At 40.7% G+C, this 17,309-nt stretch overlaps 1 protein-coding gene across 4 annotated transcripts in view; it reads left to right on the plus strand.

The window, feature by feature from the left end:
* cacna1g (calcium channel, voltage-dependent, T type, alpha 1G subunit) overlaps window positions 1–17,309 on the plus strand; it is a 92,989-nt gene that overhangs the window by 69,483 nt on the left and 6,197 nt on the right. For 2 of the 4 annotated variants that reach the window (XM_076298689.1, XM_076298691.1), the window contains 8 exons: window positions 3,504–3,655; window positions 5,794–5,903; window positions 6,928–7,061; window positions 9,187–9,257; window positions 9,688–9,766; window positions 11,071–11,192; window positions 12,067–12,522; window positions 16,694–16,886. In XM_076298689.1, coding sequence (XP_076154804.1) covers window positions 3,504–3,655; window positions 5,794–5,903; window positions 6,928–7,061; window positions 9,187–9,257; window positions 9,688–9,766; window positions 11,071–11,192; window positions 12,067–12,522; window positions 16,694–16,886 — 1,317 coding nt within the window. Of the gene's footprint in view, window positions 1–3,503; window positions 3,656–5,793; window positions 5,904–6,927; window positions 7,062–9,186; window positions 9,258–9,687; window positions 9,767–11,070; window positions 11,193–12,066; window positions 12,523–15,334; window positions 15,845–16,693; window positions 16,887–17,309 lie in introns of those variants that run through there. The other 2 variants (XM_076298690.1, XM_076298692.1) reach the window with 2 other exon arrangements.

Here is a 17,309-nt window from a genome sequence, read left to right on the forward strand (position 1 = left end):
CACAACATAGGTTCACACATTTGTAGCACGTGCCAGCACCAGTATTAGCACCAGTATTTAAAATGGTCAGCACATGGCACTTGGACAACAAACAATATTGCTTTATGGTGATATTACACCTGACATGTCAAATGTAGCACTGTCGTGCTATGTGGTTGTTTTTACCATCTCTGTCCTTTCACCATGTTGACATTTGTTTTTTATTTACCATCCACAGTACCTTCTCAAAGTACAGTCTCAAAGACATTTACATCAGTAAATACTGGTGAAAAGTGAATAAATATGCTGTTATCATGTTACATTTTCTTAAAAATGTCATGTTGACAAATAGCAGAAAGACAGAGCATGAGCAGTGTTGAGTGTTAAGATAACTGTTTAGATATCTTTACTCCATCTAAGTGGCACAGATGTTTGAAGAACATGACGCTATATGTGTTATGTGTATGCTTCCAGACAACAGATGGACATGGCTCAAAGAGTCAGCACGTCTATGCATTTAAAATATATAAAATATATGCTGTGGCAGTTGCAAGTCTGTGACCCTATGGGTAAAAATGTCTGCCAGATGCCAGTAAACTTTAACTTTACTCAAGATAGTATTCGTTCCTCTGTGGCAAAATAACATTTTCAATATCTGTGTAGGTTGCACAGTTAAAAAAACATCGTCCAGAGAAAATAACATTATCAAACTCCTAGTTCAATATGCTTTTGTAAGTCTGCCACTGCAATTGTTGTCACATATACATAGAACCGTTCTATTGTCCTAGCAGTGAAAGACAGGGAACTCGATAAACAGGAGGAAATAACTCCATGGTAAAGAACATATGGTTCAATGTTCTACAACCTTCTGTGCTAATGTAATGTCTATTAGCTGCTCAACTATTAATATGTCCTATGCCAAAATAAGTGTATGACCTTTGCATTTGCATTCAGATCAAATGCATGTCACATCAGAGTGCACACTGCAATGATCTTGCTAGTCTAACAGGAATTAATGGAACATATTTTTCTGTATTTCCCTATATACATGTATAGTTCAACAACAGGCCATTGATCTCTCCACTCAACTATTTGTGTATGTTGTCAAACCTTTTCACATGCTAATCATTTTAACAAAGTTAAGTTTAACAAAGTAAACCTATAAAAGTAGTGCTGAAAATGATATGATATTGTCGCTTATTAATGGCCAATAATGTATTGAATTTATAAGGAGATCCATAGCCTGTTATTTTGCATTATAATTCTGTATGTCCCAACAGGTTGCATGAAGAAGAAAGCATGGGTATTCCTACAGTATCTGCTTGTTATAAATCACACATTGAAAGATATAGCCCATTGGGTATTGCACTTGGTCTATTCAACTCCATGAACAGTTATGGTATTTTGGTAACACTAGAAGGTTGTAATAAAGCCATGGTATGGTTTTAGTCCTGTGGGACATTGGATTGGTATGAATTAAAAAATGTGAGAGTGCTTCTCCAACGATTTAGAGCACATTTCAGTACTCTGATGCACTGCCTCACTCTTCCTTTTTATTGGATGAAAATGGACTCCATCCATTTTCACTGCCCTGAAATTCTTTTAAAGTGAATTTGGCTTGATGTGAAGTGGACGTTCTCTTGAAGAATTGATATGGCATGACATCAGACTAGTACCACTGCCAGTAGGAACCCAACATTCAATCAATTTTCCCCTGTGCAAAAGACTGCCACCCCCCCCCTCTCTCTCTCTCTCTTTCTGTCTGTCTCTCTGTCTATCCCTCTTCCTCCCTCTTCCCTATTTTTTTCTTTCCCCTCTTTCTGTCCTTTTGCAGGAGTAAGGGCTGAAGGCTTTGGAATAGCTGAGGGGTAATTTGGCTCTTCACACTCCTCAGTCTTGCTTGTTCCAGTTTTTACTGGGTAAAAGTGGATACTTGATGTGTGAGCCAAACTAAAAATTCCACTTCACGTTCACCCCACTAAACAGTGCAGTACCCAAAGGCTACAGTCAGTAAAACACCTTTGCAGAAGTTATTCCTTTGCTTATTTATTTTCTTAATAATAACACTACAACTAATACAGAGAAATGTATTTATTCAGAGTGGAAAATGTACATGGCAGAGCAGAAGTGGTAGCACTGGACAGTAGAAAAACTAGAGTGGTATTCCAAATGGCTGAACTCAGCATCAGAACAAAAATGCTTTGTGTTGTAGAGTAGTGTAGATCTTGTTGGGTCTCAAGGATCCCACTCAGTAACCACAACCAACTGTGCCACTGTGCCACCAAACACGTTAAGGAGCGCAAACATCTATAACTGTTTAGAAAAAATATCCAGCTCCATGCCAAGCATGGACATCTGAGATTCATAACTTGCAAGTTATGAAAAGCAGTGAATGTGATGTCAGCACATTCAGAAACAAGGCCTATTAAACATGGCTCCAATTAAACTGAATGCCAGCCATGTGCATTTGAAGAGTCTTGAGATAATGAAGTGCAGGAGTGCTCTGGCTGGCATCCTGTCCTGAGAACCCATACCATGTTGAAACCATGCACATGTATACATGTAACAGTAATTTACACATGCATGTACCCAGCTACAAATACACTAATTCATAAAGTAAGACGTGTAGTACAGTACTACTCCGTCTAATGTAAAAGACAGGCAGACATCCAGACACATAGATGACATAAGGGCACCATATATGTTGGGTCTAATGGCAGTTCTAGGAATATTGTGTTTGCTAGAAGAAACTTCAACAGTATGTGTAAACCATCAGATAGTAGAGTGTGTAACTGTTGCCACTATTTTAGCTTGTGTGCTATGTGTGAGTACTAAACTACCCCTTCTGCACTGCCATCCCTGTAGTCACAGAAAGACAGCTGTGGATAACTAAGGGAGTCTTGGTTCCCAGTCAAGTAATCCATTTACAGCCAAATATATTTTGGTGATAATCTTGTTTGGTGCAATTGTTTTGTTGTTGCAAATTATCTTGTCTCCCTGTTTTTTTTAACGTTGCTTCTGGAAAGAGAGAAAGAATGGTTAAACACATTGCCCTCAGTCCTCTATGCCATTTACAAACATAAACACTGACAAGTATAATCTGAAATTCCTTGCGGATAAGATTTGACTGATTTGTCAGCATTTTCTGTATCTTGACAGCTTATTTGAATAATTGTGAAGGAAAGGGATGTGGGAACTGGCGGCATTGCTGCTGACAAACGGACGTGGAGGATTTTGAGGCACGGTGGAGCTTAAGCACCCCTGTGATTCAGTCAGTGACTCATGCTAAGGACAGACTGTGCCAGCAAGAGCTGTAACCCTCTCTTACTCTCTTTCTTTGCTTCCAAAATGTTCTCTGAAAAGTAATATTAACTCCTGTTAACACACCTTCCACTGCGATTGTCTGCTTTATTTCTCTTGAATTGTAAATGCACTGATGTGAGTGACCTTACCCAACATGAGGCCCTTTGTTTATTGCCATCTCATGCTGTACCCCACTGCCCGCCATTCCCCCTTCACTATAGAAGCACAGAGCAAGCCATACTACTCTGACTACTCCTCCACTCGCCTGCTCATCCACAAAATGTGCACGAGCCACTATTTGGACCTCTTCATCACCATCGTCATCGGCCTCAATGTCATCACAATGTCCATGGAACACTACCAGCAACCTAAGGTAGGTCAAGATTATTGATCCTTAAAAAAGTCCCCTGCCCTAATCATGTTATTGTTTAAATGAAATGTCCAACACAGTGATGAAGTTTGGTTTAGGTTATGTCTTATTTTCAGAGCTAATGCAGAATCATCCACCTGTTTGCAATGGGAAAAAAAGTGTTTTTGCATTTATGTTCTTAATATTATGCTTATACATTTTTGAATAGAGATTTTGTGTGGCCTTTCTGTTGTGGGTGTGCTATTACTTGTAAACGTTTTGTGAAAATAGTTGTTATGCATTGTTGCTATGATTGTACTCCAGTCTATCAAGAGTGCATATATCTCTAATGAATTTCTAATGAGTTCTTCAGAGGTAAATGAGATGTATTTCTCAGTTGCATTTCCATGTGTGGATGTGATGCACTGTATATTTAAGGTTTCAGGCTCAATGTCAACAGCTAAATCTACTTAGCCCTGAGCTTTATCTGCTGACTAATATGAGACAGATACATGACATGACAAAAATATGCATATTATCATCAGAAATCCTAGGCATACAACAGTAATTCACACCTTGAAAATTATTAGGTCAGAATGATGGTGTCTCCTGCCATTTCATTGAGTCATCAGGCAATGTAATTCATACTACTGTATGTAACAGAAACAAATTGCCTTGCAGAATGTGGGATTATTGCTTTCCTTGAAATTTTTCAAATTGAAATTTTTTAATTTCATATGCCGGTACATCTAGCAAAAGTATAAGTTTGGTGCTATTAAGGGGAAGCAAGAAATATTAATTTAACGGTTTTAAGTAGTAACTCTTAAATATTTTGTAAAGGGTTAACTGAAAGTCCCTCAAAAGGGCATTGTTTCCATGGGCATAGTCCCTTTAAGCTGCACAAATTGAGGTCTTAAGCTTCACCTCAAGCTAAAAATACCAGGCTATTTCAATTAACAGCCCAGCGCGACTGCTGTCTGTACCGATGATTGTTAGGCACCCCCCCCCCCCCATCTCTGTATTCTCCCCCCAGCCCTGCAGTTGACCAGTCCACAGAGTCAATTTATTCCCACTGAAGCATTAGGACCCTTCTCAGCTTTAATTACTTTGTGTCGGTAGAGCAGGGACGGATGGAGGCAGAGGTCCACCCACCAGATGATGGAAATGCTAACAAATGACTGGCTTTGTCTCCTTAAGTTTATTCAATCAATTAGGATACCTCATCATCCTTTTCCATCATCTCAGTTAGCATCAGACATCCTGTAAACAAACTGATCCATGGAGAATGACTTATTCCCCCAAATTGAAAACACACTGTGTGTGTGTGTGTGTGTTTGTGTGTGCGCGTGTGTGTGTACGCGCGCACGTGTGTGTGTGTGTGTGTGTGTGTGTGTGTGTGTGAGAGAGAGAGAGGGAGAGAGAGAGATGGGGGGAGAGGGAGATGTGTGTGTGAGTGTGTGTGTGTGTGTGAGAGAGAGAGATGGAGGGAGGGAGGGAGAGAAGCCAGATGAAATGAGAGGAAAGAAAGAAAGTTTCTATGTGTCCTATGCTGCAATTTTCTTTATTTGTCTATATTATATTTGCCATTTGAAAATGACTTTGAGGATCTCAAAAATTGTTTTTGTGTGTGTGTGTGTGTGTGTGTGTGTGTGTGTGTGTGTGTGTGTGTGTGTGTGTGTTTGTCTGTACATTTTGTAATAAGGTGTACCATAATTTTCTGGATATTTCAATCATTTCAGAAGTACTGTACACATGAGAAGTGTTAAATTACTGTATGTGTGCTGTAGGTAGGGGATTTCCCACTGTGGCCAATCACCAAGCCTATTTAACATCACACAACATGACACAGGGTACAAGGACAATGCACAGTTGGCTGGCTGCAGTCACAAACATGCCACATGTTGTACCCAGGATCCATAATGACCCTCATGGTACCACATGTGCTGCCAGTGCCTGAATGCCCAAAGAACCAAAGCACCAAAAACAAAATGACCAACAATGTAATGTTTGGGCGCCAAACACAGCACCAATAGCCATTGGGTTAACAAGCAGGCACATTCCTTAATCTGTGTTCGTTGAATTAGCACCAGCTATGATACATAATGATTTGGGAGATGTTTCAACATATTTGTTCACTCTTAGTATTTCTGTCTGCTCCAAAGGTTCTGGATGAAGCATTGAAGATCTGCAACTACATTTTTACCATTATCTTTGTGCTGGAGTCTGTTTTCAAACTTGTGGCATTTGGGTTCCGCCGTTTCTTCAAAGACAGGTCAGAGAAAGACTTTTCTTAAACTGACGTAATTTTTGCAATGAGATGTCTTTTAGGCATTAAATAATGGATATATACCCAGCAAAGCAAACCTATGGTTGAAAATTAACCAAGCACCTACAACAACGATAGTTATTAAGATAGTTACTAGGGGGAAGTCCAAAGGAACTGTGACTGTGGAATGGATAGGCAAGTGGAGAATGCTAGCGCTCAAGTAAAGGTTAAGTAAAGTTTAAATAAAGGTAATAAGGATTTTCACTGCTCAGGTCATCAATTCTGACTGATTTTGTATAATCCTGTTTTCCTGAATTTGGATTACCCTCTATTGATATTTAGTAGTATTTAGTATTTAAAGGAACATGGCAACCAGTTGGTAAATTAGCTTACACACACACACACACACACACACACACACACACACACGCGCGCACAAACACACACACACGCACACACACACACACACACACACACAGACACAGAAACTATTGTTCATTTGTTGTTCAATCTATTTATTTGGCCAGATTGCCATGGGAATAAATGGTTTATGTTCCAGAAATCCAGATCAACAGTAAATTAAGCCTTTGTTCACAGTTATTTTCAGAAAAAAGGTCACAAATTGATTATGAATTATGACATCATTGAACGAACTTTGAGTGGATGAATTTCACACAAAAATTTGTGAGATTGGAACAAGAACTCCTTTACTCAATGCATAAGAGGTCCTTTACTCACTGCATAAATGTGAGAAAGTGTAAAGATATGAAACACCTTGGATGGCCAGACGCCATAGGGAATTGGCTGGTCATGAGAGTGTGTAAGAATTGGACTCATTTACAACAGAACTCAAGGCAAATCATAAGAAAAGGTACCAAAATGGCTTAGGGGAGAAATATGACTACTTTGAAGAAGATGGAAGAGCAATTGGAAATTGTACTCTGGGTTCAGTTGTAGCGCTTAGAACTTTAAATGTTTTTTTTCATCATTGAAGTATGACTGGAGTGTTATTTCCCCCATTACACTGCAGGTGGAACCAGCTGGATCTCGCCATTGTGCTGCTGTCCATCATGGGCATTACCCTTGAGGAGATAGAGGTGAACGCCTCTCTTCCAATTAACCCCACCATCATACGCATCATGAGAGTGCTGAGAATAGCACGTGGTGAGTATTGCCTCTACTCTACTTTCTCATTAGAATTAGATACCTTTACATGTATGAATGCAGTGATTCACTTTACATACAGCAAAGAAAGTCATGAAACAGTTATTAAAGGGAATGGGGTTACCTGTAGATTAAATAACTGGGTAACACTTCATGGTAAGGGTACATGAATTATCATGAATTCATACATGAATCAATTCATGATTTATGCATTACTTCATTCCTTTATATCTTATAGAATTGACATGAGTTCATAGTCTCTCATTCATGACCTCATGCATGAACATCACATCAACTAAGACATTAGGTACGATGGGTACATCCTTATGATTTATTTCTTAAGCATGATCATCATGGTTAGATTTGAATTTAATATGAATTGCTCGTAAGTTCATGTCTGTAATGTCATGTCATAATTTCTGTGGCCCCCCAACTAAGTGCTGATTAATGGCATGTGTTCAAATCAGAATTTGAGCAGTTATGACCACATTTTTGGCAGAAAAATAAATAATAATGATCATGCTTAATAAATCATAATTCATAATGATGTGCCCACTACACCTAATGCTTTAGGTGATTTGCTGTTCATGTATGAGGTCAATTCCTGATGATTCATGAAATATTTAAGAATGAGATATTAATTAATGCATGAATTCATGATAATTAATGTACCCTTACTGTAAAGTGTTACCAATAACTGCCTAACTACCTAAGTAAGCACTTTCACTTCACCTCAACTGCATATGTATATGTAACATAGACAATGGCACCCAATCTCCACCGGAGATGTCAGAAACTTGAACAACTAGAAGGTTTTTAAGTGGTTTGTTATGTGGGCTACACTATCCTCCATTTCCACATATTTCCACAAACCAATCCAATGATATTGCCGAGCATTCCTAAAACAATGCCATTTGTCTTAACAAAACCTTTCATTTGGTAGTCTGCTGGGGCAGTGTCAGGCAGGCTGCTAAGTATGCAGAACTTAAGTGAGATTAGTCAAGCACAACTATTTCCAGATGTTTTAGATTGCTGTTAACTAGATTTACATGATCAAAACCAGACTATTTATTTAACTTAAGTGTGGTTATCATTGAGTCTAATTAATAACAGGACTGGTTACACACAGACAGGCCAGGAATGGTCATCATGTGTCTGTATGAATAACAAAATGCAATGCAAATTTTGCTGCTGTTAGTCTGAAAGCATATATATTATTCTGTTATAGTTGTTTACAATGGCTCACTATTATGGCATCCACCAGGCGTGCAGGAACATCACAGAGTAAGCAGGGATGCTGTGTCATGCTAGGTGCAGTGTCTTAGATTAATTAACTGAACATGAACAAAATGTCTTTGTTAAAGGTGCTCTAAGCGATGTTACGCGGTTTCTAAGCTAAAACATTTTTGGTCACATACTGCAAACATCACCTCACCATCAGCTAGCTACCTGTGCCTTCCAAATCCAAAAATGGCAACAAAAACAACTTGGTCCAGCCTGGACCATAAAAAACTTTTACAGCCAATCACCGACAAGTTGCACATTTAGGAGAGTTTCAATTGCACGGGAGGGAGGAAGAGGGAGTAGCTAGCTAGATCTCTGTTTTGTTTGAACGTCAACAGAAGTGATGTTACCCAACATTGCTTAGAGCACCATTAACAATCAAAGCTGGAGTCCCACTGCAGTTTTGATCATTGTATTGTTTCAGCACAGAAACTTTTAGATAAATCAATGTTATATTTCCAAGGGCTCCAACTTGGAAAACAAAATTGCTGCAACCTCTAAAGAGACTGTGGATTTTTACTTTCTGTACTGGATGAAAATGAGGTTTCATATGAAAAATGAGGTCAAGTGTGCAACATATTTTTCTAACACAAACAATACAAATAGATAAATGATTAATTAATCGGTAAACATTTAGTGTCATTTAGATTTTTCTTGTAGTGTCAAATCGGGGTCACAGCAAATTCCTTCTGTCTGTTGCTTTTTGGTGCTAGTCCTGGCATTCATTCGAACCTTTGTTTAGGTATCAGACTCTCCCTTACAGTATATAGGTGGACATGGGTGTATCTTTTTGGTGGGCAAACAGAAATAATTGACAGATGTCTTTATTTTTGTTTTACAGTGTTGAAACTGCTGAAAATGGCTGTGGGTATGAGAGCTCTGCTGGACACAGTCATTCAAGCCTTGCCACAGGTATCATGTAACACAAAACATTTAATGTCACTATGTCACCAGGAAGAAAAAAATACTGCTTACGACTTAAACTAAATATGAGTTGATGTCATTCTGTCCCTTGGTGTTCTTCTGCAGGCTACTTGACACAGCCCACAGACATGATATTCCAACTTGAACACTCTAACATTAATCACTGGAGATACATTTATACTGATGCTACGCTATACAAAAACCCAAGAGGGAAAGATGAAAGAAGAAGTTATCTGCTCATTTGAATATACAGTATTTTTATAATATCTGTAAGCCAGAGCCCCTCATAAAGACAGGACAAATCTAGCTTGTATTCCCCTAGCAGTGATTTCTTCTAATTGATTTCACACAGTGATCAGATTCCCCTCTGTGTCCTTTCTCCTCCATGCATTTCCTCTCATTCTCTGTCACACTACAGGTTGGGAACTTGGGTCTTCTCTTCATGCTGCTCTTCTTTATCTACGCAGCCCTGGGAGTGGAACTGTTTGGTGACCAGAGTAAGTGCAGACGCTCGTGTCCCCTTTTATCTTTCTCCCTTATGTTCAATCTTCAATTACCAGCATCGTCACGCTCAGAGGATGCAGTATGCAGAAAATAGATATTTTCAATAATTTGGTCATTAAACAAAGTCACACATAATTACCAAACTCAAAACAGGCTCATGCCCGAGTCTAATCAATATCAATAATAGACCTGTGCTGTGGCATTAAAATTACTGCCAACATAGTTTTCATTCTCCTCCCAAAGCTCTAGCGGGTTCAGGCTCTGGGTTTTGTAAAGCAACATCAGACAGTTTTAGTTATTATTGGCACTATATGAATACAATTGAGAGATTGTTCTTGAGAGAAAATGTCTTAAATGCAGACATCTCAATGTTATTATTTCATTAATTACCAGTCTCTTATTTTTTCAACTAACATTAGAACCAGCAAAACACCATTCTTTTTACACCAAAACCCCTGAATGTTACTATAAAATTCTGAATTTCTCTCATGGAAAACACCGGGACCTTTGGATACGAAACTGCTGCTAAGTCTGTGGTTTCTTTCTTTCTGGACCTGATATCAGCCTTTAACATTTCCTCCTATCCACTCTCTTCTCTGTTCTTTTCTGAAAGAGCACATGGTGGTTTGAGTCCTGTATCACAGGTTGCCATTAAAGCATCATAGCAGGGACAGTTGTCTTGAGTTCCATTACCTCTCCTAAGAAGTACCTCAAGGCTCTTGCTCAGTCTTCTTCTTTTTGTTCACACCGCCTAAACTGAAATTATCCACTGTCATGGATTCTATATAACAGTTAAGCGAGTATGCAAAAATAGACAGCATCTTTCATTTTTGTTATATTTTTGTTGTGTATCAGCAAAGGCCCCATAAATATTTCATTTATACAGCATATGGGTAAAGTGACTTGTGCCTATGTGCATACAAGCATAGCACATAGAAATAGTAATTATGCTAAGCTAATTGAGAAAGGCAATTATTTTTGCTGAGATTAGACATGTCAGAGTCTGAAGCAGAGTGACTTGCATTTCTCTCTTTGAACTCCTTCTTACCTTCAAACTGAATTACTCTTTGTTGCACCAACTCGTTTTGACATTTACCAGAGTTTTGAGTTTTTCTTCCTTCCTCCCTTTCTTTCTTTCTTTCTTTCTTTCTTATTGTGTATATGGATATGAAGACTTTATGGATCAGGCCTTATATCTATTGGAAAACTATGGTGAAGAGTGAATTGAAGATTATAATGTGCGTATATTATGTGTGGAGTGACATCATGCTGACACATGTCTCTTCCTGATTGGTAGTCTGTGATGGGATTCACCCCTGCGAGGGACTGGGCCGCTACGCAACCTTCAAGAATTTTGGCATGGCGTTCCTCCTGCTGTTCCGTGTCTCTACTGGGGACAACTGGAATGGGATCATGAAGGTGAGATTAAACATTTTTGGTGAGGAAAGCTGTTCTCCAAACTTGCTACTGCTGCATTGTTAATAAACTCATTATCACATGCATTATTTTTACCACATGCACATGCTGAAGAGAAGAGAAATAAATATGAAATCCTGAACATGGGTCATAGTCTATACAGGGTGCCCAAAAACGCACTCTCAAAAATATATTTATTGATATTTAATGACCGATTGACATACATAACTTTAGGCTAAACTGCTTTTCAGAATTTGTTCCAGAACTTTTTCATGGCTGTCCAGTGTCCATATTAGATTATTTTGACAACTGGGGGTTGGAAACAGTAGAGAGGTATTCATCAGAGAAAAAAATCTACAAACCGGTGCCTTCTTGGTTTAGCCTTGCAGATAAGGTCCGACCGCCTCTTAGTCCAGATGGAAATTCAGCAGTGGCCTTGTCATTGTCATCCTTGTATTGGTGTTGCTGCCACCACCTTTGAGTCCACCCTACACTTCTGGCCAGGGATGTGACTACCTCCTGAGAGGTTTATTCCAGTCTTTTGAAGAGCAATGACCTGGGCATGAAGCTGAGACTCAGAGAGAGTAGCTATTCCAGACTTTAGCAATAGTGGTACTATTTAAAAAGAATACAGTAATTGATCAATACTTTGGTGAAGCAGGCTGGAATCAAACAGAATGTATAAAAAACGCCATAAACCATCATGCTCACACATCGTAACTGGTGTGATTTTTTCAGTGTCATTTTGGTTGCAATTCACGACAGCCGTAGATCCATGGATGTGCTGTGTACTTCATCAGAACTGAAAGTGTGATTCTGTGGTTGATCTGCAACTTAACTACACTCACATCACAATTCTTCATTTCCTTTTTCTTAGGATACTCTGAGGGACTGTGCAGGGGACAATGGTCCATGCTATAACGCAGTAGTATCCCCCATCTACTTTGTGTCCTTTGTCCTGACTGCACAATTTGTATTGGTAAATGTGGTCATCGCTGTGCTTATGAAACATTTGGAAGAAAGCAACAAGGAGGCCAAGGACGAGGCTGAGATGGAAGCAGAGTTAGAGCTGGAGGCCATGGGTGGACACATTGGGGGAGGACAAGGAGGAGGCGCAGGCCTGATTGGGGGGCACCTCTCCCCTTTCGTGCAGGGAGACAACAGTGGACCAGCTAGTCCCCTGACACCTCCATCCTGGATGTTTAAGAGGGATCCCCAAGAGAACTCCAGCCTGGCCAATGACAGCCCCCCACCAACAATGGTGGACATCCGCCGAGACTCAACAGCACACAACAGGGTTGACTCCCCTCATTGCCTGGAGCCACCCATGGAGGTGAGTGTCAGAAATCTAATTACTTAGTGCACTCTTATTTGATAGTGTGCATGTACAGTTTGTGTGTGTGTGTATGTATGGCAGGGAGCTGTCTATCTGTCCTGCTTTGAAAGAAAATATGGATGTCATAAGGGAATACAGAGCGTACACAACATGCTCCCATAAGTGTTAATGTGAATGGTCTTCTGCTCATCTTGTAGTTATCAAGACCTTAGAGTAACAATACTACCTCCCATACAAATACAAGATACCCAGATAGAAAAAGAAGTGCATGATACGTACGAGTCAGGCATGTTACGTTTGTTAGTGGTGTTACAAGAGAGATTTCTGAGGATAAAGAGACAACTCTGCTCTGAAAGCATTTGATAGGTTATTCCACCATCAGAGTGCCATAAAGGAGGCAGTGTGAGTATCAGTGAGGCGGTGAGATACAGACATTTGTCCTAGCCATAAGACATTGAACGGATGCTCAGTGAGACAGGATTCAAACCAAGAATACACATGGCCGGAGATTCCCAATCATATTGCAAAAAAGGCTACAAGGCTACAGGCTACAAAATGAACAGTGAATTTGAACAATGAATTTGTACAGTTATAAGCAAAACAAAGGTTTTGTTGAATTGGGCTTATTTGCGGTGCATTAACTTGGCTAATGAGAATACGTCATACTCCCCACTGCTGAAGCTATCTTAATCACCTCATTCTCATGTTACTTTGTCAGATGTCTGTTAGCCTATACTATTGTATGAACAGCCAATTCTGGAGGACTTCACTCATGTGAAGAATTGCTCAGCCTCCCCTATGATGGCTTGTTACAGTACAGTATGTTTCTGAGTCCTGGTGCTGTGTGGACTGCTAAACTCTATCAGATGTTGGAAGTGATCAGCACAGCTGTCCTTTGCATGGTTGGTGCAGACCTATGTTCTCTACAGAGAAGCTTAGGCAGTATATTCTAATCATCAGTAATGAAGACAGCATGTACCTTACTACATGTTTGCCGTCTTTGATCTTGAAATATTTTCATGAAGGATGTTTTTTTTTTTTTTCTGAAAACAGCTCGCCACCTCTCCCAGGTCAGACTAGTGCCATGGGAAAGCTCTGATTCTTCATCTTGTTTTTCACTTGAGTTGGCTATTTCCAGAAAAGCCATCTTTTTTCTTTGTCTTTTTTTAGTGAAAATATGGGCTAGGATATCATTCCTTGGCTGGTCTCCATCCCCTTTTCTTTCTCAAAAACAACCCTTCAAAACCCTCCTCCCCTGGAGTCCACCTCTTAAGTTCAAAAAAGAAAAGTTCCAGTGGTGCTCCTGTGCTCCCTACTGGAGCATTATGGCATGGCAAGGAACATCTGTGCTTGAACTGATGCTAGTGGCTAATTGTTATTGAGAAATAGTTATGGTGTGTACAATGAATCAGTTAGTGGTGAAACTTAATCCTTTAATTATTACATGCCCTTGTGTCACTGTCACCTGCCCTTCCCCTGAACTGCTGTCTTTCTTCCTGTCTCTTTTTCTGTATGTCTCTATCTCTGTGTGTCTCTCTTTCTGTTGGTTTATCTGTCTGTCTGTGTGTGTCTCTCTTTCTGTCTCTTTCTTCCACACCCCCTCCACTCCCTCCACTCTCTCACGTGCATACACACACACACACACACACACACACACACACACACACACACACACACACACACCTCCCTCCTGGTTATCTGTCTTCTTTTTCTGTCCCTTTATGTTCCCTATTTTCCTGTCTTTCTTCCTCTTGGACACATGGGATCCTAAGCGGAGGCTGATGTTTGACTCAGTTTCCCTGGTGATCCAGGGTTCTCTTGAAGGCGAGCTCAATCTCATGGACAACCTGTCTGGCTCCATCTGCCACTACTACGCCCTGCCCCCGCTGCTTAGGCAGCACAGCGCTGACAAACAGGTCTCCGCCTTTTCCAACCTACTGCAGTATATCACCACAGAGCATTGCTACCTTACAAAGAACATGACTACCTAGATACCCATCCTGCTACATCTATCTGATTAAATGCCTTCCTAATTGCTGTAATGAACCTATAATCCAAATTGTAATCCAACCTTTCTTTCCCTTAAGATCAAATGCTTTAGCAGCAGTAGGCATTTGCTTTAGTAGCAGTGGGTATTTGTTGGCACATGCTTGGATTTTCTTTGGCCTATGATCACCTAGCCTTATGCACTCTTAGAAAAATAGGCCAGCTACGTGGCATTCTCCATTCTCCAAGGACTAGAGAGCATTTATTTATTACATATTTCAAGGCACTGGGTGAAATCGGTGCATTGGAGCACTCACATCCATTCATACGAGGCAGACACTGTACATTGTAATTAGGTCTTTAAACTATGTGTTCCTATGTAGAGAAATCATTTATTCCCCCTTATTGGGCAAGATATTTTTTCATGTAGTAATTAACCTTGCAAAACAGTCCTTGAAAGCTTTTAAACTGAATTTTAGTGCCATTATGTTTTTTTATGGTAATTCCTTGACATTCCTTGTGATCATGATGCTTCATTCTAACTTTGCAAAATCCTTTCTTAACACTGCCCGTCCTAAGGTTGGGGTCACTTTGGACTTAAGGGGTCATTTTGGTCCCAGAGTGAGAGATTTCTCAACTAATTCTCAGGGAGAAGAGAGACTGTCGTCAGTTTCTGGATCAGACCTCCTTTAGCCCTGTGGAACCTGCATTTGAATGACATTTGTTGACAAGAATTGTATGTTAAGCAGTGCATTACTCCTAACGTGCTCAGGTGTAGTGAAGATGTGTTGTTCTCACCCATGGCTCCTCTCTCCCTATTCAGATTCCTCTAGCAGAGATGGAGGCTCTGTCTCTGGTGTCGGAGAAGTCCTGGTCCTTAGCTCTGACGGATGACTCTGTGCCCGACGATTTTAACCCCCTCTTACTAACCAGTCTGGAGTACAATGTATTTAACAACAATGATAAAAAATTTAAAAAAACATCCATATTCTCTTCTGCGGCAATTTCTTAACTTTTCACCTCAGGGGCTTCCAGGCTTATCTGATTTCCACCACAAAATCTTGGGAAATGTTTTCGAAACATAACAGCCTGCCAGCTCCTTGCTGGAGATAGCATTATGTACATTCCCATGTACTGTAACTGAGATACTGATGATCGCTGCCTAAATGATTATGTTGGGTAAATGACAGCAGTGATTTTAGACTATTAGTTGTAATGTACCATAAGTATGTGAAAGTACTTGTGGAGGCTACGTGCCAAAGTGGTTGGAAGCCCCAGGGTAATCTAACCATCCATCTCTCTCGTTCCTGCTCCTTCTCTCTCTCCTGTTTCTCTCCACCCCTCATTTCACCCTTTGCAGCCTGGTGTGTGTAAGGTCCAGTCCAGTAGAGTAGTGCTCCTGACCACATACTCATCTCTCAGCTCTGCTTTCTCTCCCATATGCAGCTCTGTCTGGAGTCCATTTCCGTTCTTCCTGTTGTGTCTCTGTTGTCTGTCTCTTTGTTTCTGCTCAGTTGTCAGTCTGCAATGTACATACAACGTCTGTCCGTACAGTCTTTGGTCTGGATGTACTTTAGTGTGTTTATCTCTGTTTTAAATATTTTATGACTGTCTACATGTTGTTGTCCTCATGAATTTGGAGATTGTTTGGTTTTGGGCCTTCGTGCTATGCTCATCTTTAATTTAGGAAGGGGCATGACACAGGGGCCTGCTGTTTGTGTCTTTCAGTTTTAGATGTTCTGGGCACTGGTCTAGCCAGAGGGAAGGTGGACACAGCTATCTCATTGTGCTATTGTAGAGGCTGTACCAATGAATATGCAATGGCACCCTGCATAGCACAGTCTTCTAAATTGTGAATAGCACAGGGTTGGGTATAGATGCAGGAGACACATATGAGATGCCAGCTATTTTAAGACACTGTAGGCACGTTGGAACATTTTTATATAGTATATAATTAAAAATTCGCAAAAAAGGAAAAGTCTAAATCAAGTCTGAATTTCACATTTATCCATCTCCCCAATGTAGACCAGTGTAACAAAGGTATTCTCACCAATCATGGTGTGACAGCCTGTTCAGTTTCTATGTGATGTTTATGTATGACGTCCGTATGGGAGGTTCCACCTAGCTTTCTCATAATGCCATTGCATCATGGGATGTTGCTTACCGCAGTCTTTCTCTTCAGCAGACAGAGACACTGGGGGCTACAGAGTCCGAGAGCCAGCAAGAGGAGCATCTGCTGACTGTGCGCAAGACATCTGTGGGTCGTACGCACTCTCTGCCAAATGATAGCTACATGTTCCTGCCTCTTTTACCAGCCGCCTCTGCTGCTCCCTCTGGACCATTACCGCACACAACCTCACTTCAGCCATACTCAGGTACTGTGTTCCCCACACGACCTCACTTCAGCCACACTCAGGTACTGTGTTCCCCACACAACCTCACTTCAGCCACACTCAGGTACTGTGTTCCCCACACAACCTCACTTCAGCCACACTCAGGTACTGTGTTCCCCACACAACCTCACTTCAGCCACACTCAGGTACTGTGTTCCCCACACGACCTCACTTCAGCCACACTCAGGTACTGTGTTCCCCACACAACCTCACTTCAGCCACACTCAGGTACTGTGTTCCCCACACGACCTCACTTCAGCCACACTCAGGTACTGTGTTCCCCACACAACCTCACTTCAGCCACACTCAGGTACAGTGTTCCGCACACAACCTCACTTCAGCCACACTCAGGTACTGTGTTCCCCACACAACCTCACTTCAGCCACACTCAGGTACAGTGTCTTT

This window comes from Alosa pseudoharengus, unplaced genomic scaffold (assembly GCF_046254945.1).
Source record: "Alosa pseudoharengus isolate Yale_2024_CS ecotype anadromous, Long Island Sound unplaced genomic scaffold, YU_APseudo_1.1 YU_APseudo_1.1_scf_21, whole genome shotgun sequence".
Taxonomy (NCBI): Eukaryota; Metazoa; Chordata; class Actinopteri; order Clupeiformes; family Clupeidae; genus Alosa; species Alosa pseudoharengus.